We start from the raw sequence: 20649 nt of genomic DNA, 5'->3' as shown, positions 1-20649 counted from the left end.
GCCATTAGTACCTGGCTTGCATTGTTATAATTTCTAATAGCAATGAGACACGACTGGAAAGTTCGTGAGGAAATGGGGAAAAACAAAACATCGTTGCGAGCCTGTTTGGGTGAGTGAAAATGGTCACTCTCAAACTGCAGCCAGGTGCTGGTTGCACACTCCTGTAATTTCAGCTATTTGGGAGGTTGGGACCTTGAAGATCATGATTCCAAGGCAGCTGGGGCAGCCAAGTTGGGTAAGGCTCCATTTTCAAAGTAACCAACAAGCAGGGCTGGTTCCTAAAATGGTAGAGAGCCAACCTAGCAAGCTGAGGCCGTGAGTTCACACCGTACACCGCCAGTACACAAAAAGGTTAGGGGCTGGCTCAATGGTCGAACCCAAGCTTAGCAAACCGGGGTCCTGGGTTCCATCCTCAGTCCTGCAAAACAGAAAACAATCTCTGCCCCATCTTCCCTCGCCCTACCACCGGCCTTCTCGGGGGTGACTCTAGCTGTGAACCTACGTCTCAGGGCGACTCTTCGCCCCTCGTTGCTAGAAACGGAAACAACATCGTACACAACTAGCAACTACGTGGGCGCTCGGTTTTAGTTGAGCGAAAGAATCAACCAACTGTGAGACAAGCGGTCTGAGAAGCTTGGAGGTGCAGGAGGAGGTGGGTGGAACCTTGGCCCAGGAGCCAATGGGCAAGCAGCTAAGACCAATGGGGCCTCTAGGACCCCCCCCGATCCCGCCCATGTCTCGCGTAGTACTCTGGGAGTTGTAGTCCCTTGCCCGCCTAGCCACGTCACCGCTTCCAAAAGCCTTTCCCTCGTGCGTGGTGCGACCCATAGCCCCAAGGCCTCCAGGTAGTTTCCGTGGCCCCCTGGCCCTCTAGTCCAGCCTCCCGTCTTTCCCCAGGTCTTTTGGTGTCGTCTCTCGGGACTTTGGTGAGAGCTCCTTGTGTTACCCCCCCCCCCCCCGTGGCCGACTTGGTATCGCCTGATTTCTTCCACTCCTCCCAACGCAGTCTCGCTGCCGCCACACCCCCCTCAAAGCTGCTCCTGGCCCGCACGTCTTCGCAGCTCCGCCCCCTCGCTGGGACGGCCCATCGCCACGCCACTGCCAATCGTTCCTCTCCGGGGCTCGGCCGACCTTTTTTGGTACGCTCCGGCCCCACCCCCTCGCGGTCGCAGTTGGTACGCGCCGGGATCTCCCCCCACGGGCGCCGCAGTGGTTCGGCCGCGGCGACCCCTACAACGGGGCGTCCCCCGCGCTTGGTACGACCCGGCCCGGCCCGTCTTCTCCGGCCCGCGAGCCCGCGCCCCTCAGTGTCGGTGCCTCCCGCCGCCCAGCGCCCGGCCCGCGGCAGCTCCCGCCCGACCCCTCGGCCCGCGCCCGCCATGGTCCGTCCGCGCCGCGCCCCGCACCGCTCCAGCGCTGGGGGCCCGCTCGGGGGTCGCGGCCGACCCCCGCGGCCCCTTGTCGTCCGAGCCGTCCGTTCCCGCTCCTGGCCGGCCGGGCCTCGAGGCCCGCAGCCGCCGCGGATCCGGGCCCGCTCGGCCCCTCCGATGGTGAGCCCCCCGCCCTTTTCCAGAGCCTTCCGCGGCCCCGCCCCCGGCTCCCGCCTTTGTCCGCGGCCCCCTGGGTCCTGGAGGTCCCCTCCGCGGCCCCGAGGGGGGTCCGGACCCCCGGGCCTGCTCCCCCTCGCGCCGGGCTCCCCTTTGTTCAGCGTTCGGGCCGGGGCGGGGGTGTGCGGGGACGGGGGCGGGGCGCGCTCGGGGTTCCGCCGACTCCGCGCTGGCCGGGAGCGGGCGAGGGGCGCGGGGAGGCCCGGGGCGGAAAGCCGTGGTGTGGGGCTGGAGGAGGGGGCGTGGGGAGGCGGCGCGGGGGCCCCGCGCGTGGCGCCCGCGGGCCGCGGCGTTGCGCGCGGACGGCGGCTGTGCGCTGCGCACCTAGCGTTTGCGCCCGTGCCGATGCGGGCCGCCTTCGCGGGGCGGACGCCGAGCCCCGCGCGCCTCGGGGCCCCGCACCCCCTTGACACACATCGGGCGCTGCTTGGGGGCTAGGATGGGTTCCAACTGCCCACCGCGACGGTGCACGCGCGGACTAACGCGCACCGCTGGCCCCGGTGTGCGGGGGAGGGGGGGTTCGGGCGCGCTTCGGCCCCGGCCCCGCTTCGCCTCGGCGGCTCTCCGGGAGTCCGCGAGGAGTTGGACGAGGCCCTCGCCCCTGGCGCCTCCCTGTTGAGTTAGACTTTCTCACCACGCGTGACAGCGAGGCCCGTGCGTCTACCTAGCCCGAATACACCCTCCCCTCGCGGCCCTCAGTGCGGCCCGCCCCCTCCGTGGCAGGAGGGCAGAGGGGCCTGGGGAAGGGGCCGTCCTGTCCTTCTGCCTGTGCTTCCAGGTCCCGACTCCTGTGCTAGGAACTGGGTCGAGCTGGGCCAGCTGGCACCTGCTCAGAATCCCCGCTCTCCAGAGGCTGAGAGAGGGGTTCGCTGTCCAGACCGCTGCCTCCTTGAAGGGTGTAGCTGGAAGTGATGTTGGGCTTCTAATCGTGTTTGCTTGCTACTAATCTGGGCCTGTCGGCATGGCAGTAAACACTGGCCATGGGTCCAATGCAGGCCCTAAGCACGTGTGCAGCGCACCAGCTCTGGTCCACACACAGCCCCGTGGGCGTGGGCTCCTGTGGCTCCTGCAGCTAGCCTCCCTCACTACATTTATGCTTCATATGCCAGCACCCAGCCATCCGATGCTGAATGTCCAGAAACTCCAGGCTTCAGCAGCGCCATTCTCTGCCTCAGGCCATCCTCCCTCAGGCCATCCTCCTGTCTGTCTTCACCCCAACACTTCCTCACTGCGTTTGCTCCCAGCTTCCTCCTGATCATATCGCCACACCCCCAGGTCACCTGGCCTGATGGCAAACATGTTCATTGTTTTTATGCATCATGAGCTCCACAAAAATGAAAATTTAAAGCCAGTGTGGTGGTACATGCTTGTAATCTCAGCTACTCAGGAGCTGGAGGGAAGATTTCTGTCCCGGGCCAACTAGGACAAAGTTAGTGGGACCCTGTCAAAAACGAAAAGCAAAGGGATGGAGGCGTGCCTCAAGTGGCAGGGCCTGGTATGTGCAAGAAGCTGGGTTACACGCAAACCCTGCTGCTTATTCTGATTTAAAAAGACCATATGCAGGGCTGGGAAGGTGGCTTAGTGGTAGAGTGCTTGCCTAGCATGCAGGAAGCCCTGGTTTCGAGTCCTCAGATTCACATACACAGAAAAACCTGGAAGTGGCACTGTGACTTGTGGTAGAGTGCTAGCCTTGAGCACAGAGAGGCTCAGGGACAGTGCCCAGGCCCTGAGTTCAAGAACCAGGACTGGGGCAAAAAGAAAAAAGACCTCATATTTGGGAAAGAGCTGTTATAAGAAGGTTGCCGGACTCTGGTGGCTCACCCCTATAATCCTAGCTACTCAGGAGACTGAGATCTGAGGATCATGATTCAAAGCCAGCCCAGGCAGAAAAGTCTTTGAGCCTCTTACCTTCAATTAACCACCTGAAAAACCAGAAGTGGTGCTGTGGCTCAAAGTGGTAAAGCACTCGCCTTGAGCAAAAGAGCCCAGTGACAGCACCCAGGCCCCGAGTTCAAGCCCCATCAACCATACCACATAGAATGTTTTCATGTAGAGTTGCCTACCGCTGAGCATTCACACATGGGCTTCCTGCCTCTTTCCAGACCCTTCCCTGGCTTGTTCTGAGAGGCTTTGGCTTGTATCGAGTGTCTGTGATGATTTGCAGCTTTGCATTTTTCTGTTGCTTGCACATGGTGGTATGAGACCCTCCACGCGCTGTCCTGATTCACTCAGCTCCTCTGGGGGCAGCGAGGAAGGTGCCCTGGGCACCTGGACTGCAAGTGAAATCTGAGCTCTCTTTTGAGGGTGATGGGCTCCTCCGAAGGGCTCTGGGCATTGGGGGACAGGGCCAGTGGTGTGTCAGGCTGGCAGCTGGCTAGCTTGTTGCGTGGGGCAGCTGTGCCAAGGCCCCACAGCCAGGCACAGAAAGCTGTCAGGGCATCTGGCTTCTGAGTTGGGGGGGGGGGCTGGCAGCACCCCACTGGGCCAGCAGCCTGGGAGCAGGCCATGAGGTGTTGGATGGAGCCTGGAAGTGAAGTTTGTCCATTGCAGTGTTAGGGGTGTGTTTTAGTGTGGCAGGGTTAAGTTGGGGAGACACAGAAGAGGAACCCCTCCTGCTCCCCCTGTAGGGGATGGGAGGTCCCCACTGGAGTGTGTGGTGCAGCCTGGCCCCAGCCTCAGTGTCCCCTTCTGCCGCAGGAAGGCGCTCGGGTCTTCGGCGCCCTGGGTCCCATCGGGCCATCCTCGCCGGGGCTGACCCTCGGGGGGCTGGCGGTGAATGAGCACCGGCTCAGCAACAAGCTGCTGGCCTGGAGCGGGGTTCTGGAGTGGCAGGAGGTGAGTCCCGGGGCCAGAGGGAAGGGGGGTGGGCTGGGCCCCGGGCGAGGCCTTGACCCCGCACCTCCCCTCCCTCCCCGCAGAAGCGCAGGCCCTACTCGGACTCCACCGCCAAGCTCAAGCGGATGCTGCCGTGCCAGGCCTACGTGAACCGGGGCGAGAACCTGTGAGTGCCTGGGGTGGGCGGCCCCGGGCGGACGGCGCCGCCCCCTGACCCGCCCCCCTCCCCGCAGGGAGACGGACCAGTGGCCGCAGAAGCTGATCATGCAGCTGATTCCACAGCAGCTGCTGGTGAGCGCCCGCCACCCCTGCCCCGTGACCCGCCACTTCCGGGGCCCCCACCGCTGCTGACCTGCCCCGCCTTGTCACCCCCAGACCACCCTGGGCCCCCTGTTCCGCAACTCCCAGCTGGCCCAGTTCCACTTCACCAACAGAGACTGCGACTCGCTCAAGGGCCTCTGCCGCGTGATGGGCAACGGCTTCGTGAGTGGGCGTGACCTGGGGGCGTGGCCTGGCGGGCGTGATCGGCAGTGGAGGGGCGTGGCTCCGCGAAGGAACCCCACCCCCTGCCCTGCTAGAAGGGCTGGGGGTGGAGCGGACTCAGCAATCCCCCCACTGGCAATGTGGGGTTGCAGGGCAGGTCACGAGGCCAGGCCACGGCCACGGCCACGGAGACTTGGCCTCGGGCTTCTCTCAGCCTGCAGCGGTCCATGACCCAGGGCAAAGGGAAATTAGGCTGGCAGTGAGGAGGTAGCAGGTTCCCCCCTTTGCCCAGACACCAAGTGAGTGGGCTTTTGTCAGACGCTCTGCGCCCCTAGAAGAGGTTCTGCTGGCACTTCATTTAATGAGCAGCCATGCAGCACTTCCCTGCGTGGGTCGCAAGACAGTGGGGTGGGGCTGGGCAGGCGCCCAGGTGCAGACAGCTCAGCATGCACCCGGCCCTGACCAGCACTCCCCCTCCCCCAGGCGGGCTGCATGCTCTTCCCTCACATCTCCCCGTGCGAGGTGCGCGTGCTCATGCTGCTGTACTCGTCCAAGAAGAAGATCTTCATGGGCCTCATCCCCTACGACCAGAGCGGCTTCGTCAACGCCATCCGCCAGGTCATCACCACCCGCAAGCAGGTGGGCCTCAGTTTACCCAGGGGTGTGAGAGCAGCTCCACCAGGATGAGGGACAAAAGGGGCACTGGCAGCGGGGGAGCCTTGGGAGGGCAGGAGGTGCTGGGGTATTGGTTGAGGCAGAGCATGGTGGGAGGGGGCGTCCAGGCAGGGGGTGCAGGGTCTTGGGGTGGTCTCCAGGGCGCATCCCATCCCGCCTCCCCTTCAGGCCGTGGGCCCCGGAGGCATGCACTCAGGGCCTGTGCAGATCGTCAACAACAAGTTCCTGGCGTGGAGTGGCGTGATGGAGTGGCAGGAGGTGAGCGGACCAGGCCTGAGGGTACAGGGCCGCCCTGTGGGGTCTGCCCCGCCTGAGGCACCACCCCTTGCTCTGCCCCAAAGCCCAGGCCTGAGCCCAACAGCCGGTCCAAGAGGTGGCTGCCGTCCCACGTCTACGTGAACCAGGGGGAGATCCTGTGAGTGCGGGGCCGGGAGGCATGGGGAGCGCGCGCCGACACCCCGCACCTGACGCCCTCCACGTGTCCACAGGCGGACGGAGCAGTGGCCGCGGAAGCTGTGCATGCAGCTCATCCCGCAGCAGCTGCTGGTAAGTGTGGGGCGGCGCTGGCCAAGGGGTGTGGGGCCCAGGGCTGGGCGGGGCTCCCCGGCACAGCTTGCGCCTTGCCCTGGCCCACAGACCACGCTCGTGCCGCTGTTCCGCAACTCGCGCCTGGTGCAGTTCCACTTCACCAAGGACCTGGAGACGCTCAAGAGCCTCTGCCGGATCATGGACAACGGCTTTGTGAGTACAGCCTGGCGGGCCCTCCACACACCTCCACGTGCCCTGAGTCCCACCACCGCCTGCCCCGGGGCCCAGCCTGTCCCTGCCTTGCCAGGGGCTGCCACGGGTGACCCCGCCCCTGGCAGCCGGCCTGTGAGTGACGTGCCCGGCCCGCACTCCCAGGCTGGCTGCGTGCACTTCTCCTACAAGGCTTCTTGCGAGATCCGAGTGCTCATGCTGCTCTACTCCTCTGAGAAGAAGATCTTCATCGGCCTCATCCCTCATGACCAGAGCAACTTCGTCAACGGCATCCGCCGCGTTATCGCCAACCAGCAGCAAGTGCTGCAGCGGAACCTGGAGCAGGAGCAGCAGCAGCGCGGGGTGAGCGCCACCCTCCCCCACCTCACCCTTGTCCCCCCCCCCCAGCCCCTGCCCCTCACCACCCCTCTCCCTCTGCAGATGGGGGGGTAGTGGCGCCCCTAGCCGGGCCTTCAGGAGTCCCAGACGAGACCCCGCGGAGACTGGTGAGTGCCCCCCCGCCCCAAAGGAAGGCTTATGCACCCTGGGACCCGTGGGGGGGCCGGGAAGAGGCCCCACCCCCGGGGGCCAGGATGACAGGCCTGCCTCTAGCACCTGCTGGCCATTGGCCAGCTGTGGACGGGGTGTGCCAGCCCCTGCACTGTACCCCCCAGGTTCCATGCTTCTGAGCAGAGGCCCCGGGACTGCGCCTGCCCAGCACCATGACGACAGCGCCCTGCGGTCACCGAGGACGGTCCCGGCCCCTGTGCTGTTCCCCAATAAAGTCTTTTAACCCCTATCACTGCTTCCTGCACATGAGGGGCGCAGCTGTGCCCACTGCTCACAGCAGTGGCCCAGGGGCCATCCTGTGGGAGGGGATTGGGGTCCTGAGAGGTTGGGGTGGGTGGGGGCTGCAGATGTGTCACCAGCTCACGTGGCACAGGTAGTGAATGCCAGTTGCCCTAAGCCAGGAATGACTGCCAGTGGCTTTAGCCTCTGGAACCTTCTTGTGCCCTCTCCAGGAGCCAGGAGGGCTCCGGTGGTGGGCCGGGCGGCCTCGGGGCTGTGTGCGCGCTCAGCCGTCAGCAAAGCGGTGCTGGCAGGGTTGGGTCCTGTTTTAGAACAGAGTGAGCCGGGATCGGATCGGGCCGCCCAGTGCTGCAGACCCGGACCTCACCTCCAAGCACGCGGTGGGCACTGCGTCTGGCGCAGCCCCGGACCCCAGCGGCGCATCCTCCCCGCAAAGGCCGCCAGGCTTGGAACAAAAATAGACATTTATTTTGGGGTATAGGCCGGAGCTCAGCCCTCCGAGAACTGGCGGTACAGCCGCTCGAGCGGCGGCTCCAGCCGCAGGTGGAAGGGGATCTCCAGGATGGCGCAGAAGCCCTCGGCCAGCGTGGGGGCCTCAAACTGCTTCCTGGGGGAGGAGAGGGCGGTGAGGCCAAGGGAGGCGACGCCCCGTCGGGCCCCGCCTGGGAGAGGTACCTGTATCCGAACATGACCATGTCAGACACGGGCGCGTGCGAGGAGCCGGTCATCTCCCGGAACTGCGGGGAGCAGAGAACACGGGCGGCTCGAGGGGGGTGGGGCGGGAGGGGGGGGACGCCAGGGGTTGGACCCCCGCGGGGTGGGCGGGGTGGACCCACCCGGTTGTTGTGGCGCGCCTGCTCCAGCGAGGCAGGGAAGTGGAAGCAGCGGCAGGGCACGGCCGCGTCCCGGGCGCACTGGACGTACCTGTGAGGATAGCAAGATGCCGGCTGTCGCCGGCCCCTCCGACCCCACTCGGGGCCTCCCGCGAGCCCTTCCGGGCCCCTCATACCTGGCCCTGCTGGGGGCGTCCGGGTTGGTGTTGTCGATCACAACCCGCTTCTGTTGCTTCAGCGCCGCCTCACAGGCGCTCACGCAGCGCTGCCACGAGCCCAGCGTGTCCTGCGGGCAGAGTGGGAGGGATGGAGGAGACAGGTCACCACGGGGCGGGGGAGAGGGGAGGGGCGGGGGAGGGGGACAGGTCACTGGTGGGCAGGGCGGCCCAGTTAGAGGCTGCCCAGGGTCGCACCCTGTTCACGTGGACGTATCCGGCCGACACCAGATGCTCCTGGAGGAAGGTGGATTTCCCGGCTGGGGGGCGGGATCGGGTCAGTGCGGGGCCATCGGGGTGTGGACCCCGAGGGCAGCCGGACTGAGGGTGGCGTCAGGGCATCTCACCCCCAGGGAATCCCACGGTGACCACCACCTCGGGGCTGGTGCTCAAGAGCGTGGCGGACTCCGGCAGGCAGAGGGGCCCGGACCGCGGGACAGTCCTCTGGAGGGTTGGACGAGAGGAAGGAGGCATGTGGGGCTGATGTGGGGGACAGGAGGGGGGGACTAGGGGACAGGAGGGGGATGTGGGGGACAGGAGGGGGACATGGGGTCTGTGCCCTCACTCCTGCCCCAAGCCCCGCTTGCCCCCCGAACTCACTGGGTCGAAGGCTGGGAGCTCGAAGCGGGCTGCTGGCCACTGGAGGAAAAACTCCTCTGGCGTGGCGAAGCGTAGGCCGAGGTTGAGAGCAAACTGGAGAGGCAGAGGGGGTCCGAGGTCAGGCGGTGCCCGCGGCCCCAGGGTGCAGGGCATGGGGTAGGGCTTACCAGGCGGTCTGCGCAGGAGAAGTCCTTCTTCTTCCGGCCCGGGGCCCAGTTGGCAGGGCGGCCGGCGGCATCTGGAACACAGGCACCTGTCCACCACCCAGCCAGACCCAGTCCCGCCCCCCCATCCCCCACCTCATCCCCCCCCTCCGCCTTACCCCCCACGAAAACGCTGTCTGTGATGGAGATGGACACGCCCTCATTGGCCTGGGAGAGACAGGTACTGAGCACCCCAACACCTCGCACGGAAGGGGTCCCCGCTGCTCCACTGTCCTGCACTGCACATCTCAGGTCCCTTCCCTCCAGTGGTCCAGGATTTGGACTCCACTTGGCGCCTGGCTCCCCCCGCCTTGGCCCCGGCGGCCAGCAGAGGGCGTGCTGTGCCCACATCCAGCCACCTGTGGCCTGGCCTGCCATGCCCAGCCGGGCAGCTTTTACTCCCGTGACCTTTACTCAAAGGACACTTTCTCAGAGGCCCCCACCACCTTGGCAAAAATGACACCCCTTTATCTTGCCTCACAGCCCCCCCAGCGCCCTACACCAGCCCAGATATTCAGGTTGCAGACACCCAGGTGCTGAAGCACTGTGGGTGGCTGGTCACACTAGGAGTCCTTGGCACACAGGGGCACAAACGAATGCCCGCACCGGCACCCGTCAGCCACTCTGGTCTTCATGGCTAAAGAGCACTGGGCTCAAGCCACCCCCGGGACAGGACAGCTAGACACCGATGTCAAGGACCAAGGGAGGCAGAGGAAGAGGAGGTCCCAGGACATGGGACCCGGCGGTGGGGGGGAGGGGTGGCTCACCTGCTCCTGCAGGTGGTCCCACATGCCAGTCACTGGCTTCCGGTACAGCCCCGCGTGCGTGGCCACTAGCACCTGTGGGTATGGCAGAGACCTAGGTCTCCTTGGCTTCTCCTCTAGCGTATACTAGGTCTGTCCCAGCCCCTGCCTGGGCCTCATGCTGGGGCTGGCTCTTTCTGGATCCCCATCCTCCTGGCAAGGCCCCCATCCCTTCCCACTTCTCCCCAGCCTCCCTCTAGCCATACCTGGAAGGGAACCCCCAGCTTCTCTAGCACAGCCTCCACCTTGGCCTTGAACTCCTCTGCTGGCAGCTTCCCTCGCCCAATGCCCATCTGGTTGGTAAAGATCACCAGCTGAGGAGCAGATGATGTCACCAGGAGGCCCCTCACCAAGACCCCCCACAGACCTGCAGCATGGGCATGCGCACACACCTTGTAGCCCTGGGCATGCAGCTCCTGGAGCTTCCTAGGAACCTCCGGGTACAAGATCCTAAGACAGATGAGAAGCAGTGCCTGAGCAAGGGCCAGGGGCTCCAAGCGGTCACTTGGTCTCTTCTCTGGCCCCTTCTCACCTCCAGTCACTGGGGCTGGTAGGAAAGACCTTTCCAGAACGGGTGCTGATGAGTGTCCCGTCCAGATCAAAGGCAGCCACCTGGGAACAGCAAGAACGGAGGACAGTTGCACCCTCGAGGCCTCACCAGGCTGCCACCTGCTCTCTGCAGCCCCACCTGTCTCAGAGGCAAGGACACAGAGGCATGGGGTCCGCACGTCTCATGCAAGGCCCAGGCACAGGAGGAATGGAGCCGTACCGGCTCTAAGTACAGAGCCCGGCCCATACCGCCTCCTGTCTCTCCTGTGCCCCATACCCACTCGTGCAGATGGACACTCATAAATCACCCACCATCGTGCCCAGACTGATCCACCAGAGCGGGTTAATTACCACAAAAGTCAAAACCAGACCAAGGCTTCTATGGGGCACTCACAACCCATCAGGTCACCTGTGTTTCAAGGATCATGTAGGGTTGAGAATAAGACCATGACTGCACAGGGCCAGGCTGGTCATCACTGAAGTCCAGTCCCTAGGGGCAGCAGGGGCCTACATACAGCAGGCCTTTACAGCAGCCGCCCTTGGATCAGCTGGGTCCCCCCAATATAGTTCCCACTGCTCTCCAGTCTGGTGTGACCCTCACCTTGTCCTGAGACTTCACTCCAGGTGCTGTGAACACCAGCAGCTTCTCCAAGTTCTGCCAACCTGGGGATGTTGTCCGCATCCGCTTTTTCTGCTGTTTGGCCTCCTCCTCCCGCTTCTCCCTGGGAGGTGTCACCGGTGGGGTGCCAGGTGGAGAATCTGGTTGGAGGCCTGGTGCGTGGGTATCATCCCAGCACAAGGTCAGCGGGTGGAGGCCATTGACCAAATACAGTGTGTCCCCCACACCAAGAGACTCCTCCAACCCTGGCCTCAATTCCTGGGTCCCAGCAGTTGTAGGGTTAACACCCAGCTGCAGAGAAAAAGGGGACAGCTGGGAATAACTCTACTCCAAGAGCCAAGAGGCTCAACTTTCTCAATGACCAATCAAAGCTTCAGGCTCCACCTCCTTGCTGCGGATGACCAATCAAAGATTTGGAGAGGTCATAAGCTTCTAATTTTGCCCAATTAAAAAGTTCCCTACCATGGTGAGTCTTCCCAGAACTCTGCCCCCAGCCCTTGCTGAAGCCCAGGTACCTGTTTCACTGCCACCGTCCGGGTCTTCAGGTCTGCAACCAGCTCCACTGAGGATTGAGGGGGCTGGGTTAGGTTTTGCTCCCAGGCCTCAGCAGAAGCAGGGGGGCTACAGTACCCATCCCATCACTGACCCCCAAGAAATGGGAGAATGGGCTTCTAAGCGGGAAAGTTCCTAGGACCATGTACAATTGCGATTTGCTCAGGATTGCACCAAGTGAAGACACAGATCACCAAGGACATTTACGTTTCCCCATGGGGTCGGTAGGGCAGTGGCCCATTTCAGGCTTCCAGATGCCCTCTGCACCTCCAGTGCCCAGCATAATTCTCCCGGGATTCACCCCGCCCTGCCCTCCCCCGGCTGGTTCCAGGTCGGGCACACCCTTTAGCTTCCTAAGCTTCCCAGGAACACCCGTCAACTTCGGGAAAGACTGCTAGCAGACCCTTTCTCTGGGATGACGGTGGTGCCCTCCTTCCAAGAGCACCGGGGTCCCGCTCCGGCGCAGGCCCACCCCCTCCCGCCGAGGCCCCACCCACCTTGGTTTCGGGAGCACTTCCGGTCTGTAACCTGGGTCAGGGGTCCGCGCCCGAGGACCAGGGCTTGCCCGTCCGTGGGCAGGAAGATGGGGGGCGCCCCCCCTGGGGGGCTCTCCAGCCACAGGCGGCCTCGGGCCTCGCCCTCGGCCATCGTGGGCTCCGGCCTGGGATGAGGAGGGACCCGCGGCAGGTGACGGGTGGCCGGGCTTGAACCCGGGAGTCCCGCCCCCTTCAGGTCACTGGGAACTTCCCCTTTCGGCTGCCACCCATCGGCCTTGGGTCCCGACCGTCTCCCAGGCGACGACGCCTTCCCAGCCCTGGGGGGTCGGGAGGAGGGCGCCCCTCCGCCCCTGCGCGCTCTCACGCTTCCCGGTACTCACCGGCGAAGTCTGTAGACGCCCTAGAGGCTCCGCCTGCGGCACGCCGCTCTACTACTCCGAAGGCGGAAGTGACGCAGAGGCGGTGCTTTGGTCCCTCCCACCGCGAGCCGGGCCCCTCTGGGCCTTAGGACCGCCTCTAGGCGGTGCCGAGGCCCCCGCGGCTCCGCCCTCTCGGCATCCCGACTGCAGTGTGGGATCCTGGCCAGTAGGGGGCGCGTGGAGCCTCCATCTGCAGGTTTTCCGCGGCCCCTTGGCTGGAGTAGATAAAAGCTTGCCGTGCCTTTCGGTGATCCTTTTGCCAATGGAAGAAACCCGGGCCCCCACCCCACGATCGCGCCCGCCACAGCAAGATGTTCTCCTTTGCCCGCATGCCGCAGTTCCCTCTTACAGTGAAGATGGTCAGTTCCTGCCAGAGCTTAAGAACGAACGTGTGGACGCAGGCAACTAGCCCTGTGTAAAATCACCGTTGTTTGCACTCCTCAGGAGGGGTTCTGATGTGAGACGCTCTTCAGTCTCCTAGCCCCAAGTTATTTGTGTCAGTCTTAGGGGCTGAACTCGGGACCCGGATACTGTCCTTGAGGTTCTTTTGCTCAAGGCTAGCACTCTACCACTTGAGCCACAGGGTCATTTTCAGCTTTTTCTGTGTATGTGGTACTGAGGAATGGAACCCAGGGCTTCATGCATGCTAGGCAAGCACTGCAGCACTAAGCCACATTCCCAGACCCTATATTCATTCTTTAAAAAAAAGGACTTAATTTAGGGATATCCGGAACTTCAGTTTAGGAGACAAAAAATAGTCCAGATAGCTCTGGATTTGTTACGGAGGAAAAGAGGGAATTTATACTGAGCAAATAGTGTTTATAACAAGGCAGCAAAAGTCTGTGGCTAATAGGTACTGTGTAATGGACTATGTGACCAATAGAAGATAAATACATATTCTTTGTAAATAATATCCATCATCCCTTGATACTCATATTAAATTCTGCCAGCCTTAATTTCTAGCCAGTGTCTACCCTCCGGCAGCTTATTCGTGCCAGACAAGGCCTGGTAGGTGTTCTTGTGTGGGTATTCCTGGCCTCCAGTCCTCAAAGACTCCAGTTCTAACAGTCATACCCCTGATAATGTAGATCCCGCCCATGAACACAGGACTGTTCTCCCCACGAATCCCCGTTTTCTTATTCATAAAATGGGGAGGAAAGCTTTAAGTTGTTGTTGTTGGCCATGGGGCTTGAACTCTGGGCCTGTGTGCTGTCCCTCAGCTCTTCAGCTCAAGGCTAGTGCTCTACCACTCAAACCACAGCACCACTTCCAGTTTTCTAGTGGTTTATTGGAGATAAGAGTCTCACGGACCGGCTGGGAAGGTGGCTCAGTGGTAGAGTGCTTGCCTTGCATGCCTGAGTCCCTGGGTTCGATTCTTCAGAAACCACATAAGCAGAAAAAACCAGAAGTGGCACTGTGGCTCAAGTGGTAGAGGGCTAACCTTGAGCTGAAGAGCTGAGGGACAGTGCCTAGGCCCAGAGTTTAGGCCCATAACCAACAACAACAAAAAGTCTCACCGACCTTCCTACCCTGGCAGGCTTTGAACCGTGATCCTCAGATGTCAGCCTCCTGAGTTGCTAGGATCACAGGCATGAGCTACCGGTGCCCGGCTGGGGCAAATCTTTTCACCTCTGGCTTCGCAGTGTTCTCTGGCTTTAGAAAAGGTTCAGCACTCAACACCTGACACTCATGTATCAGAGGTAAAACTTTAATCTCAGAGCGCCCCTCCCAACTCCCGAATCCCACCCCACTCTCTTCCCCACGCCAGGGCAGGAGAGTGAAGCCCCTGCCCCCCACCTAGGGTGGACGAGGGCCCTTTAAGGCACCTGTGGGGGTGGGGGGAAAGGGGCGAGAGCTGGTACCGTCCTGAACGCAAGGACGAGATTGTTTGGCAGGCTGTTGTGGGACGGGCCGGTGACACGCAGGGACAGGACTGGGCCATCCCTGAGAAGTAGGCTTACAATTGTGAGGACGGGCAAAAAAAAGACCCGGCCCAGTAGTGTAAATTCGGGGCTCGGCAGGGGTGCTCGGCCACGCCTCCGCGCGGCTGATCGGAGCCGGTCGCATGGAAGAGCTGCCCAGTCACCAAGCCGTGGACGCCACTAGCCAATCCTGGGGCTCAGCCGGGCGCTTGCGGGCCCGGAGCAGCAGTCTCGCGACTCAAAACTCGGTGGCTCGAGAGAACGACGCGGCTCAGTACTAGCCACGCCCCCGGGGAACGAGCCAATCCCACCGAGGAAAGAGACTGTCGCCGGGCAGAAAAAGGGCCGACGGACCAATAGGAAACAGGACAGTCTGGGCCCCCTCACGCGGAGGCGGCAGGCCGGAAGGGAGTTGGGGATTGGCTGGGCCCCCCCAAGGCCGGGCCACGACCCCTCTCCGATTGGCCAGCCCCGGGGGCGGGGCGGGGGCGTAGTGTGAGGCGGGCGGCCGTGGCCCGGAGCCTCGCTCCTGGGGCCTCAGTACTTCCGCTTCAGCTTCTGGAAGTCGCTGGTGTTGAGGCGCGGCCGCGGCAGGTCCCCGAAGACCTGGGTGTCCTCGGCCTCCCGCAGCACCAGTGCGCGCATGCTGGCCGCGATGCGGTCCAGGTCGGGCGAGGAAGGCTGCGGAAACCGAGACCCCAGGGGTCAGAGCCTGCACTGGGGAGCCAGGCCCGCCCAGCGCGTCCCGCCTTGGTTCTGGTGCCTGGTCCACCTCGTCCTGCCCTGGGTAGGAGCTGCTGCACCCCACGCAGACACCACCTCCTCCAGGAAGCCTTCCTAGCCGCTCTGCCCTTTGCTGCCGTCCATTAGGCGTGCACTTGCCACCCACCAGTAGGGAACCTCCATGGCCTCAGTCTCGCCTGGAAATAAGGGGCTATCAAGGGCCCAGATGCAATGACGGTGCAGGGACATCACACGGCCACCAAAAGGGCTGGTCCTGAGCCAATAACAGCCATGGCCCAGGAGCCAGGAGGCTGAGCAGAAGAAAGGACAGCAGACATGGCAGGCCTCGGGGCCGAGTGTCCAGTAACTGGAGCTGCTTCCCACAAGGCACCAGGATACAGGGCCAAGGGGCTCTGGCGAGACCCCACGGCCAATCCAGGGGATGACAGTGCATCCCTGGAGGTAGTGGCTCTGACCCACCCCCCCTCCGCCCAGTCCCCCTTGCCCTCACCGGCCCATTCTCTTCATCCGAGGACCGTGCCTCTGCCCTCTTCTCCTTGAAGGCCCAGACAGGCACAGACACGGGCAAGGACTTGGCATACTGCTGGGTGGGCAGTGCGGAGGCAGGGGGCACCGAGTAGGTGGTAGAGCCGGCTGGAGTCTCTTCACTCAGGCTGCCATCTGCAAGACCATGGCCAACTTCAGCCCCGTCTCTGTACAGGTCCCAGGCCCCAGGGTGACGAGGGGAGCCGGGGACAGGGGACACTCACCATCTGTGCTCTCGGGGTCTGACTCACAGAAGGGAGGCAGGTCCTGGAGGGTGGCGTCCTCGTCCATCACGAAGAGCCCTGTGGATGGCGCAGGCCCGTGGTCAGGCTGCCCATACCACATGCCCCACCTACAGCCGGCCATTGCCTCTGCTATGCCTGGCACCAGCCTCGTCACTAATGGAGCCATTCCTGTCCACCTGTTGCCCCTTGGGAGCCAACACCAAACATGACCGGACACCTCTAACATGTCTGGGATGGTGTGACTCAAAACCCTCGCTGAGGGCTGGGAAGGTGGCTCAGTGGTAGAGTGCTTGCCTTGCATGCATGAGGCTCTGGGTTCGATTCCTCAGCACCACATAAGCAGAAAAAGCCGGAAGTGGTGCTGTGGCTCAAGTGGTAGAGCGCTAGCCTTGAGCTGAAGAGCTGAGGGACAAGGCCCAGACCCCAAGTTCTGGCCCACACCACGACACTTCCCCCCGCCCCACACACACAAAAAAAACAAAACCCTCGCTGACAGGATGGAAGATGACTCCTTCTTCACAGGTGGAGATGTGGGTCGTGTCACCTGCCCGAGGGCTCACAGCTTAAAAAGTGGCATCACCAGGAGGATTTGAACCCAGTACTCTGTCCTCTAGTCTGTGTGGTTTTCTCAGCAATGGAGAGGAGGCTGGCCATGAGTAATAACAAATGAAGAACTCCTACTTCTCAAAGCCCCAGTTACAGTCCAGTCTTGGAAGTATCCAACTTCCAAATTCATGCACGCACACACATGCAAACCACCTAGCATTCCCTGGCCGTAGCTCTTCTGGAAGGTGAGACCACTAGCTCTGAGCCCTGACTTTGTGAAAACGTTGAGGCTCCCAAGAACCTCAACAAAAACTAACTTTAGGACATAGGCATAAGGCTCAGAGAGGGTAATTGAGTGGTCCAAGGACACGCAGCTCATTCTAAGCCAGCCTCCCTGGAGGATCTTGGGATCACAACATGAATGTCCTTGGCAGTGTCCCTCCCAGGAGAGCCCCGTTTGGAGAGCTGACCAGGGCCAGGCCATGGAGCCCCCACCCAGAGCTCTCTCACCTCCATTATCACTGCCGCCCAGCCGGTCTCCAGAGGTCTCCGTCTCTGTGGGCTCATCCTCATCTTCCTCCTCCTCCTCTCGGGCCAGGGCTGGCCGGGGCGGGCTGGGAACAGGACTGGGTGGCTGTGGGGCAGGTGGGGGTCCAGGGGGCCGGGCTGCAGCGGCCGCCTTGTGGGCCTGTGCGATGTCATGGAGGCAGCGGCGGGCAGCCTCAGCCAGAGCTCCGCGGCCATGGGCAGTGTAGGTGCAGGGCCCCGGGCGGGGGGGTGGAGGGGGCGCGGCGGTCAGGAGCACCAGCTCTGTGCCAGTCCGGGCTCGGAAGCGCTCGGCAGCCCCCACCACAGCCTCCCACAGCTCCTCTGGCCGCCCCGACGCCATCCGCGCCCTGTGGGCCAGAGCAGGAGAGGGGAACTGGGATAGCCTGGTGCCCGTGGGGCACTGAGCACCCATGGCACCCCGCTTGTCCCGGCTGACTGTGGTGCCTTCTCCAGACTTCCTACTTCCCCGACCCTTGCCACTATCCTGTGTCACCATGTCCCTCACGGCTCATCCTCACCCTGGAGGTCGCAGCCTCTAGTGACAAGGTGGCTTATACCAGTAAAGTGGGAGGAAAAGTTGTCAGTAGCAACCTGCCCACCACTGGGTCCATGCTGGAAGATGACATTTGAGACCCGCTGGCTGAAGAGAGTAGCTGGCTACGATGGATCCCAGCTGTTTCTCTCTTACAGCTATAGCTAACCCTAAAAGACAATCCGGGCCCCGGCTCCCACCCTGCTGTCCTCTCCTGCTGAGGCAGACACTGGCACACCTGGCACTGCCAATCTCTCAGCCCTTTGGAGGGGATTCTTCCTCACCTCAGGCTGCCATCCACAGTGCCTGAGTGTCGTGTTCCAGCCCCTTCCCTGTCCACTCCCACGACTGGGCGGCCTGGTGTGGGAGCTGAGGAAGGGGAGAGCAGTGTGCACGCCCACACCAAAGGCCTCCTTTCTCCCTGCGAGAGTTCTCTGGATGCCTGCATTCCCTCCACTCCAGCTCCTGTCATTCAAGCTGGTGACAGCTGTACCACTGCCCGCCTCCTACATCAGTCTGTTAAGACCCCCCAGGCTAGGGTGCTATGCCCCTCCAGACAGGCCGGCCCCAGGCAGACAACAGTGAGAAAACCAAGAGGCAGAATGCTGGGTTTCCACCTGAACGCTGACTGAAAACTGCTGTGTGCCCTTGGCTCACTTACTGGTTGTCTCTGTGCCTCTTTCTTCTCCATTAACCAAAGCAGTTGAAATAGAGCTAGCAGACAGCAGGGACCTCCTTGAAGAGGTAGTGAACGCATTAGAGGAGTTCAAGCCCATCATAGGCCACAGAATTCATTGTGTAGGCCTTTATCAGCGTCAGTCACGGGAGCCAATGTGCTGGAAACTTAACTTGTGCAAGGACTGCATACCTCTCACCTCCTAGCTCACTCACCAAGATGGAAGTTGCTAACTGAACAAGAGGAAGGCTAATCCAGGCAAGGCCCACACATGAGCCCTTCCTCACCTCCCTATGAGGGCTGTGATCATCACCCCGCCAACTAAGCCTCAGGGCCAGAAAGAGGCAGAATTGCAGTCATCACTTGGACAGCCTGGACTCAGAGCTAGAACTTGAACTCGGAGCCTCTGGCTCTTGCTCAGCTTTTTGCTCACAGCTAGTGCTCTACCACTTGAGCCACACCTCCAACTCTGCTTTTTTGCTGGTTAATTGGTTTTTCTACCTGGGCTGACTTCAAAGCATGATCTCGGCCTCAGCCCCCTGAGTAGTAAGGATTACAGGTCTGAGCCACCAGACCACACCTGGCTCTTAAGCCTGTTCTTATCCCCACCTGCCACCCTGGCTGCCTTAGAAATTATAGTCTTGCCCTCCAGGAGGGAAAAGTGAGGCTCACACAAGCTGCCACACTGCCCAGTAGGCACACAGCTATAACGAGACACAAGGGTTTCCTCTATCTGATGGAGGAAAGAGATGCTCAGGGTAGGGATGGGATTCGCCCAAGGACACACCAGCCTGGGTTCTCACTTTCCAGTCCCTAGGAAACAAGAGGCTTCCATTAAAATGACAGCAGGGAAAGGACAACAGGATCCAGTCATTTCTGCACTAGATCTTGGGATGAAACCAAGTGAATGGCTCGTGACCGTACCCTCACTTCAGAGAGCAGCCAGAGTTTTGCAAAAAGGAAGAGGGCAACTTACACGGACCTCTCTGGAAAGGCCGGGGGACTCGGGGCCGTGACCCGACAGGAAAGTAGCCAAGTAGTGGCAGTCTCCTGGCCCTCCCTCCAGGAGGAAATCCTGTCGCCTCCTAGGAGCGGAGGCCTGGAGACAGATGGGGCAGGAGACGAATATCCACCTTCCCAGGAGGGGGGCGTAGGTGACAGGCCTCTCAAGAGGTGTAGACAGGGGAGTGTCCGCCAGTGACCGAGAGTCACTAGTGGGACACCCCACAGATCGGGAGTGAAGGCATGCTGGGGCGAGCTGAACGTCGGGCTCAGCACCCCACCACGCCCGGGAGCCAGCCAAGAACCACGGGTCTAGGAAGAAAACAGGAAATCCCGCCCAGGTGAGGGGCCAGGACCGGAAGTCCCGCCTTTGGCCGGGTGAGGGGCTCCCTGAACCCCCCGAACGACCCCGCGAAGCCGTGCGTACACTGCCCACGCCCAAGGCTAAGCACCCCAAATGGATCTGGGCCCTGAAAGACGAGGCTGACTACGATTTGCCTCGAGAAAGGCACGACAGGCTCCTGTGGGGACACTCTGTTCCAGCACTCAACCGAGGGTCGCTGGACGAGCTGACCCCTAACCAATGCCAGCTGGGCCCCTCCCGTTAGCCGCACTCGCTCCCAGCGCCCCTCCACCTCAGGACGGCCAAAGCCTCCCCATACCCGGGTTCACAACGCCGCCTCCACTCACGTGCCCGGAGCCAGCATGGACGGCCAGGCGCCGTCACCGCCCTCAAAAGGCATGGCGGCGCCCCCGCGTCACTTCCGCCTGCATGTCCCGCCTCCTCTGCGCACACCCCACCTCCCTTTCCGGGGCCACCCAAGACAAATATGGCGGACACGGAGGCTTCATCCACATTAGTGGACAATGACAAAAGGCAGAGTGCCCATAAGGAAGATGGTGTGAGGTATCGCCTGAGGCAGGAACTAGCCTAGACCAGTTTGATTGCCCCCAAGAAAGATGGCTGTCCGCACATGTTCACACGGGGCCGTAATAAACCGAGGAAGCCACCGTACGTCCCTGCACTGGTAATCGAGTTTTCAGACGCGAAGGGCACGGTGTCCGTCCGCAACATGACAGTCAGTCGGGTTTCACCTGTCCATCATGTATATGGGCTCTCCCTCCCTCCAACCTACCCCCCTTCCGCATCAAGCTGTCAAAAGATCCAATATGGCAGTATTTCTTGCTTCGGTTTGCCCAGCTTCAAAATGGCGGCTCAACCCACTTTCCGCGGTGACTCAGGAGCTCATCGGGGACGGCTTCGTCTGCGGGGACGCTGGCGCCTTCGTCCCGTTATCCTGAGTCCCTCAGCGCCTCTGCGGCTGAACAGCTCCTCTCACCTTTTCCCTTATCTGTTCCCCTTTTCCGACACCTCGCTGCGGTGCCCCGCACTAACATGGCCGCGGCCGACTGGCTACGGCTGTGCCCTCGAGCAAAATGGCACGTGCTTTAGCGTCGGTGCCAGTACAC

The 20649-nt window shown here is 62.0% G+C and overlaps 3 protein-coding genes across 11 annotated transcripts in view; 1 reads left to right on the top strand and 2 right to left on the bottom strand.

Annotated features, from left to right (window-relative positions):
- Akt1s1 (AKT1 substrate 1) overlaps positions 1-20649 on the bottom strand; it is a 32357-nt gene that overhangs the window by 3537 nt on the left and 8171 nt on the right. The window contains exons 1-5 of one of the 8 annotated variants that reach the window (XM_042700250.1): positions 19870-20234; positions 16931-17316; positions 15854-15931; positions 15595-15764; positions 14878-15041 (exon numbers count right to left, since the gene is read on the bottom strand). In XM_042700250.1, the coding sequence (XP_042556184.1) occupies positions 14898-15041; positions 15595-15764; positions 15854-15931; positions 16931-17316; positions 19870-19922 (831 nt within the window). In that variant the 5' untranslated portion in view covers positions 19923-20234 and the 3' untranslated portion in view covers positions 14878-14897. The other 7 variants (XM_042700252.1, XM_042700255.1, XM_042700249.1 and 4 more) reach the window with 7 other exon arrangements.
- On the top strand, positions 1185-7137 carry Ptov1 (PTOV1 extended AT-hook containing adaptor protein). The gene is made up of 13 exons (XM_042700247.1): positions 1185-1550; positions 4305-4442; positions 4526-4608; positions 4676-4733; positions 4818-4925; positions 5409-5564; positions 5769-5858; positions 5942-6015; positions 6089-6146; positions 6237-6341; positions 6504-6701; positions 6780-6844; positions 7013-7137. The coding sequence occupies exons 1-12, from the start codon at positions 1380-1382 to the stop codon at positions 6789-6791; spliced, it is 1251 nt and encodes a 416-aa protein (XP_042556181.1). The 5' UTR covers positions 1185-1379; the 3' UTR covers positions 6792-6844; positions 7013-7137.
- LOC122125702 (polynucleotide kinase 3'-phosphatase) lies at positions 7598-12467 on the bottom strand. Of its 2 annotated transcripts, XM_042700245.1 has the most exons (17): positions 12400-12467; positions 12020-12183; positions 11486-11532; positions 10953-11261; positions 10335-10414; positions 10195-10252; positions 10009-10116; positions 9767-9838; positions 9119-9167; positions 8964-9034; positions 8797-8889; positions 8544-8640; positions 8395-8456; positions 8158-8267; positions 7985-8072; positions 7824-7885; positions 7598-7755 (listed from the first exon to the last, which is right to left on the bottom strand). In XM_042700245.1, exons 2-17 carry the CDS (start codon positions 12168-12170, stop codon positions 7638-7640), a joined length of 1575 nt encoding a protein of 524 aa, XP_042556179.1. In that variant the 5' UTR covers positions 12171-12183; positions 12400-12467; the 3' UTR covers positions 7598-7637. The 2 variants fall into 2 exon arrangements, with proteins under 2 accessions (XP_042556179.1, XP_042556178.1); XM_042700244.1 differs by lacking the exon at positions 12400-12467 and having other exon boundaries at positions 12020-12389.

The sequence above is a fragment of the Dipodomys spectabilis genome, unplaced genomic scaffold, assembly GCF_019054845.1.
Source record: "Dipodomys spectabilis isolate Male_0828 unplaced genomic scaffold, ASM1905484v1 ptg000266l, whole genome shotgun sequence".
Classification (NCBI taxonomy): domain Eukaryota; kingdom Metazoa; phylum Chordata; class Mammalia; order Rodentia; family Heteromyidae; genus Dipodomys; species Dipodomys spectabilis.
This window is presented reverse-complemented; position numbering and strand designations above follow the sequence as displayed.

What these genes read in the sequence shown, in the direction of transcription:
- LOC122125702 (XM_042700245.1), bottom strand. Translation starts at nt 12,170, where the DNA reads ATGGCCGAGGGCGAGGCCCGAGGCCGCCTGTGGCTGGAGAGCCCCCCA. An exon ending in GGACGGTGGCAGTGAAACAG is followed by an intron (nt 11,262 to 11,485) that starts GTACCTGGGCTT and finishes TTTTCTCTGCAG; the next exon opens with CTGGGTGTTAACCCTACAAC. An exon ending in TCTCCTGCGCAGACCGCCTG is followed by an intron (nt 8,890 to 8,963) that starts GTAAGCCCTACC and finishes CTGCCTCTCCAG; the next exon opens with TTTGCTCTCAACCTCGGCCT.
- Ptov1 (XM_042700247.1), top strand. Translation starts at nt 1,380, where the DNA reads ATGGTCCGTCCGCGCCGCGCCCCGCACCGCTCCAGCGCTGGGGGCCCG. An exon ending in TCATCACCACCCGCAAGCAG is followed by an intron (nt 5,565 to 5,768) that starts GTGGGCCTCAGT and finishes CCTCCCCTTCAG; the next exon opens with GCCGTGGGCCCCGGAGGCAT. An exon ending in GGATCATGGACAACGGCTTT is followed by an intron (nt 6,342 to 6,503) that starts GTGAGTACAGCC and finishes CCGCACTCCCAG; the next exon opens with GCTGGCTGCGTGCACTTCTC.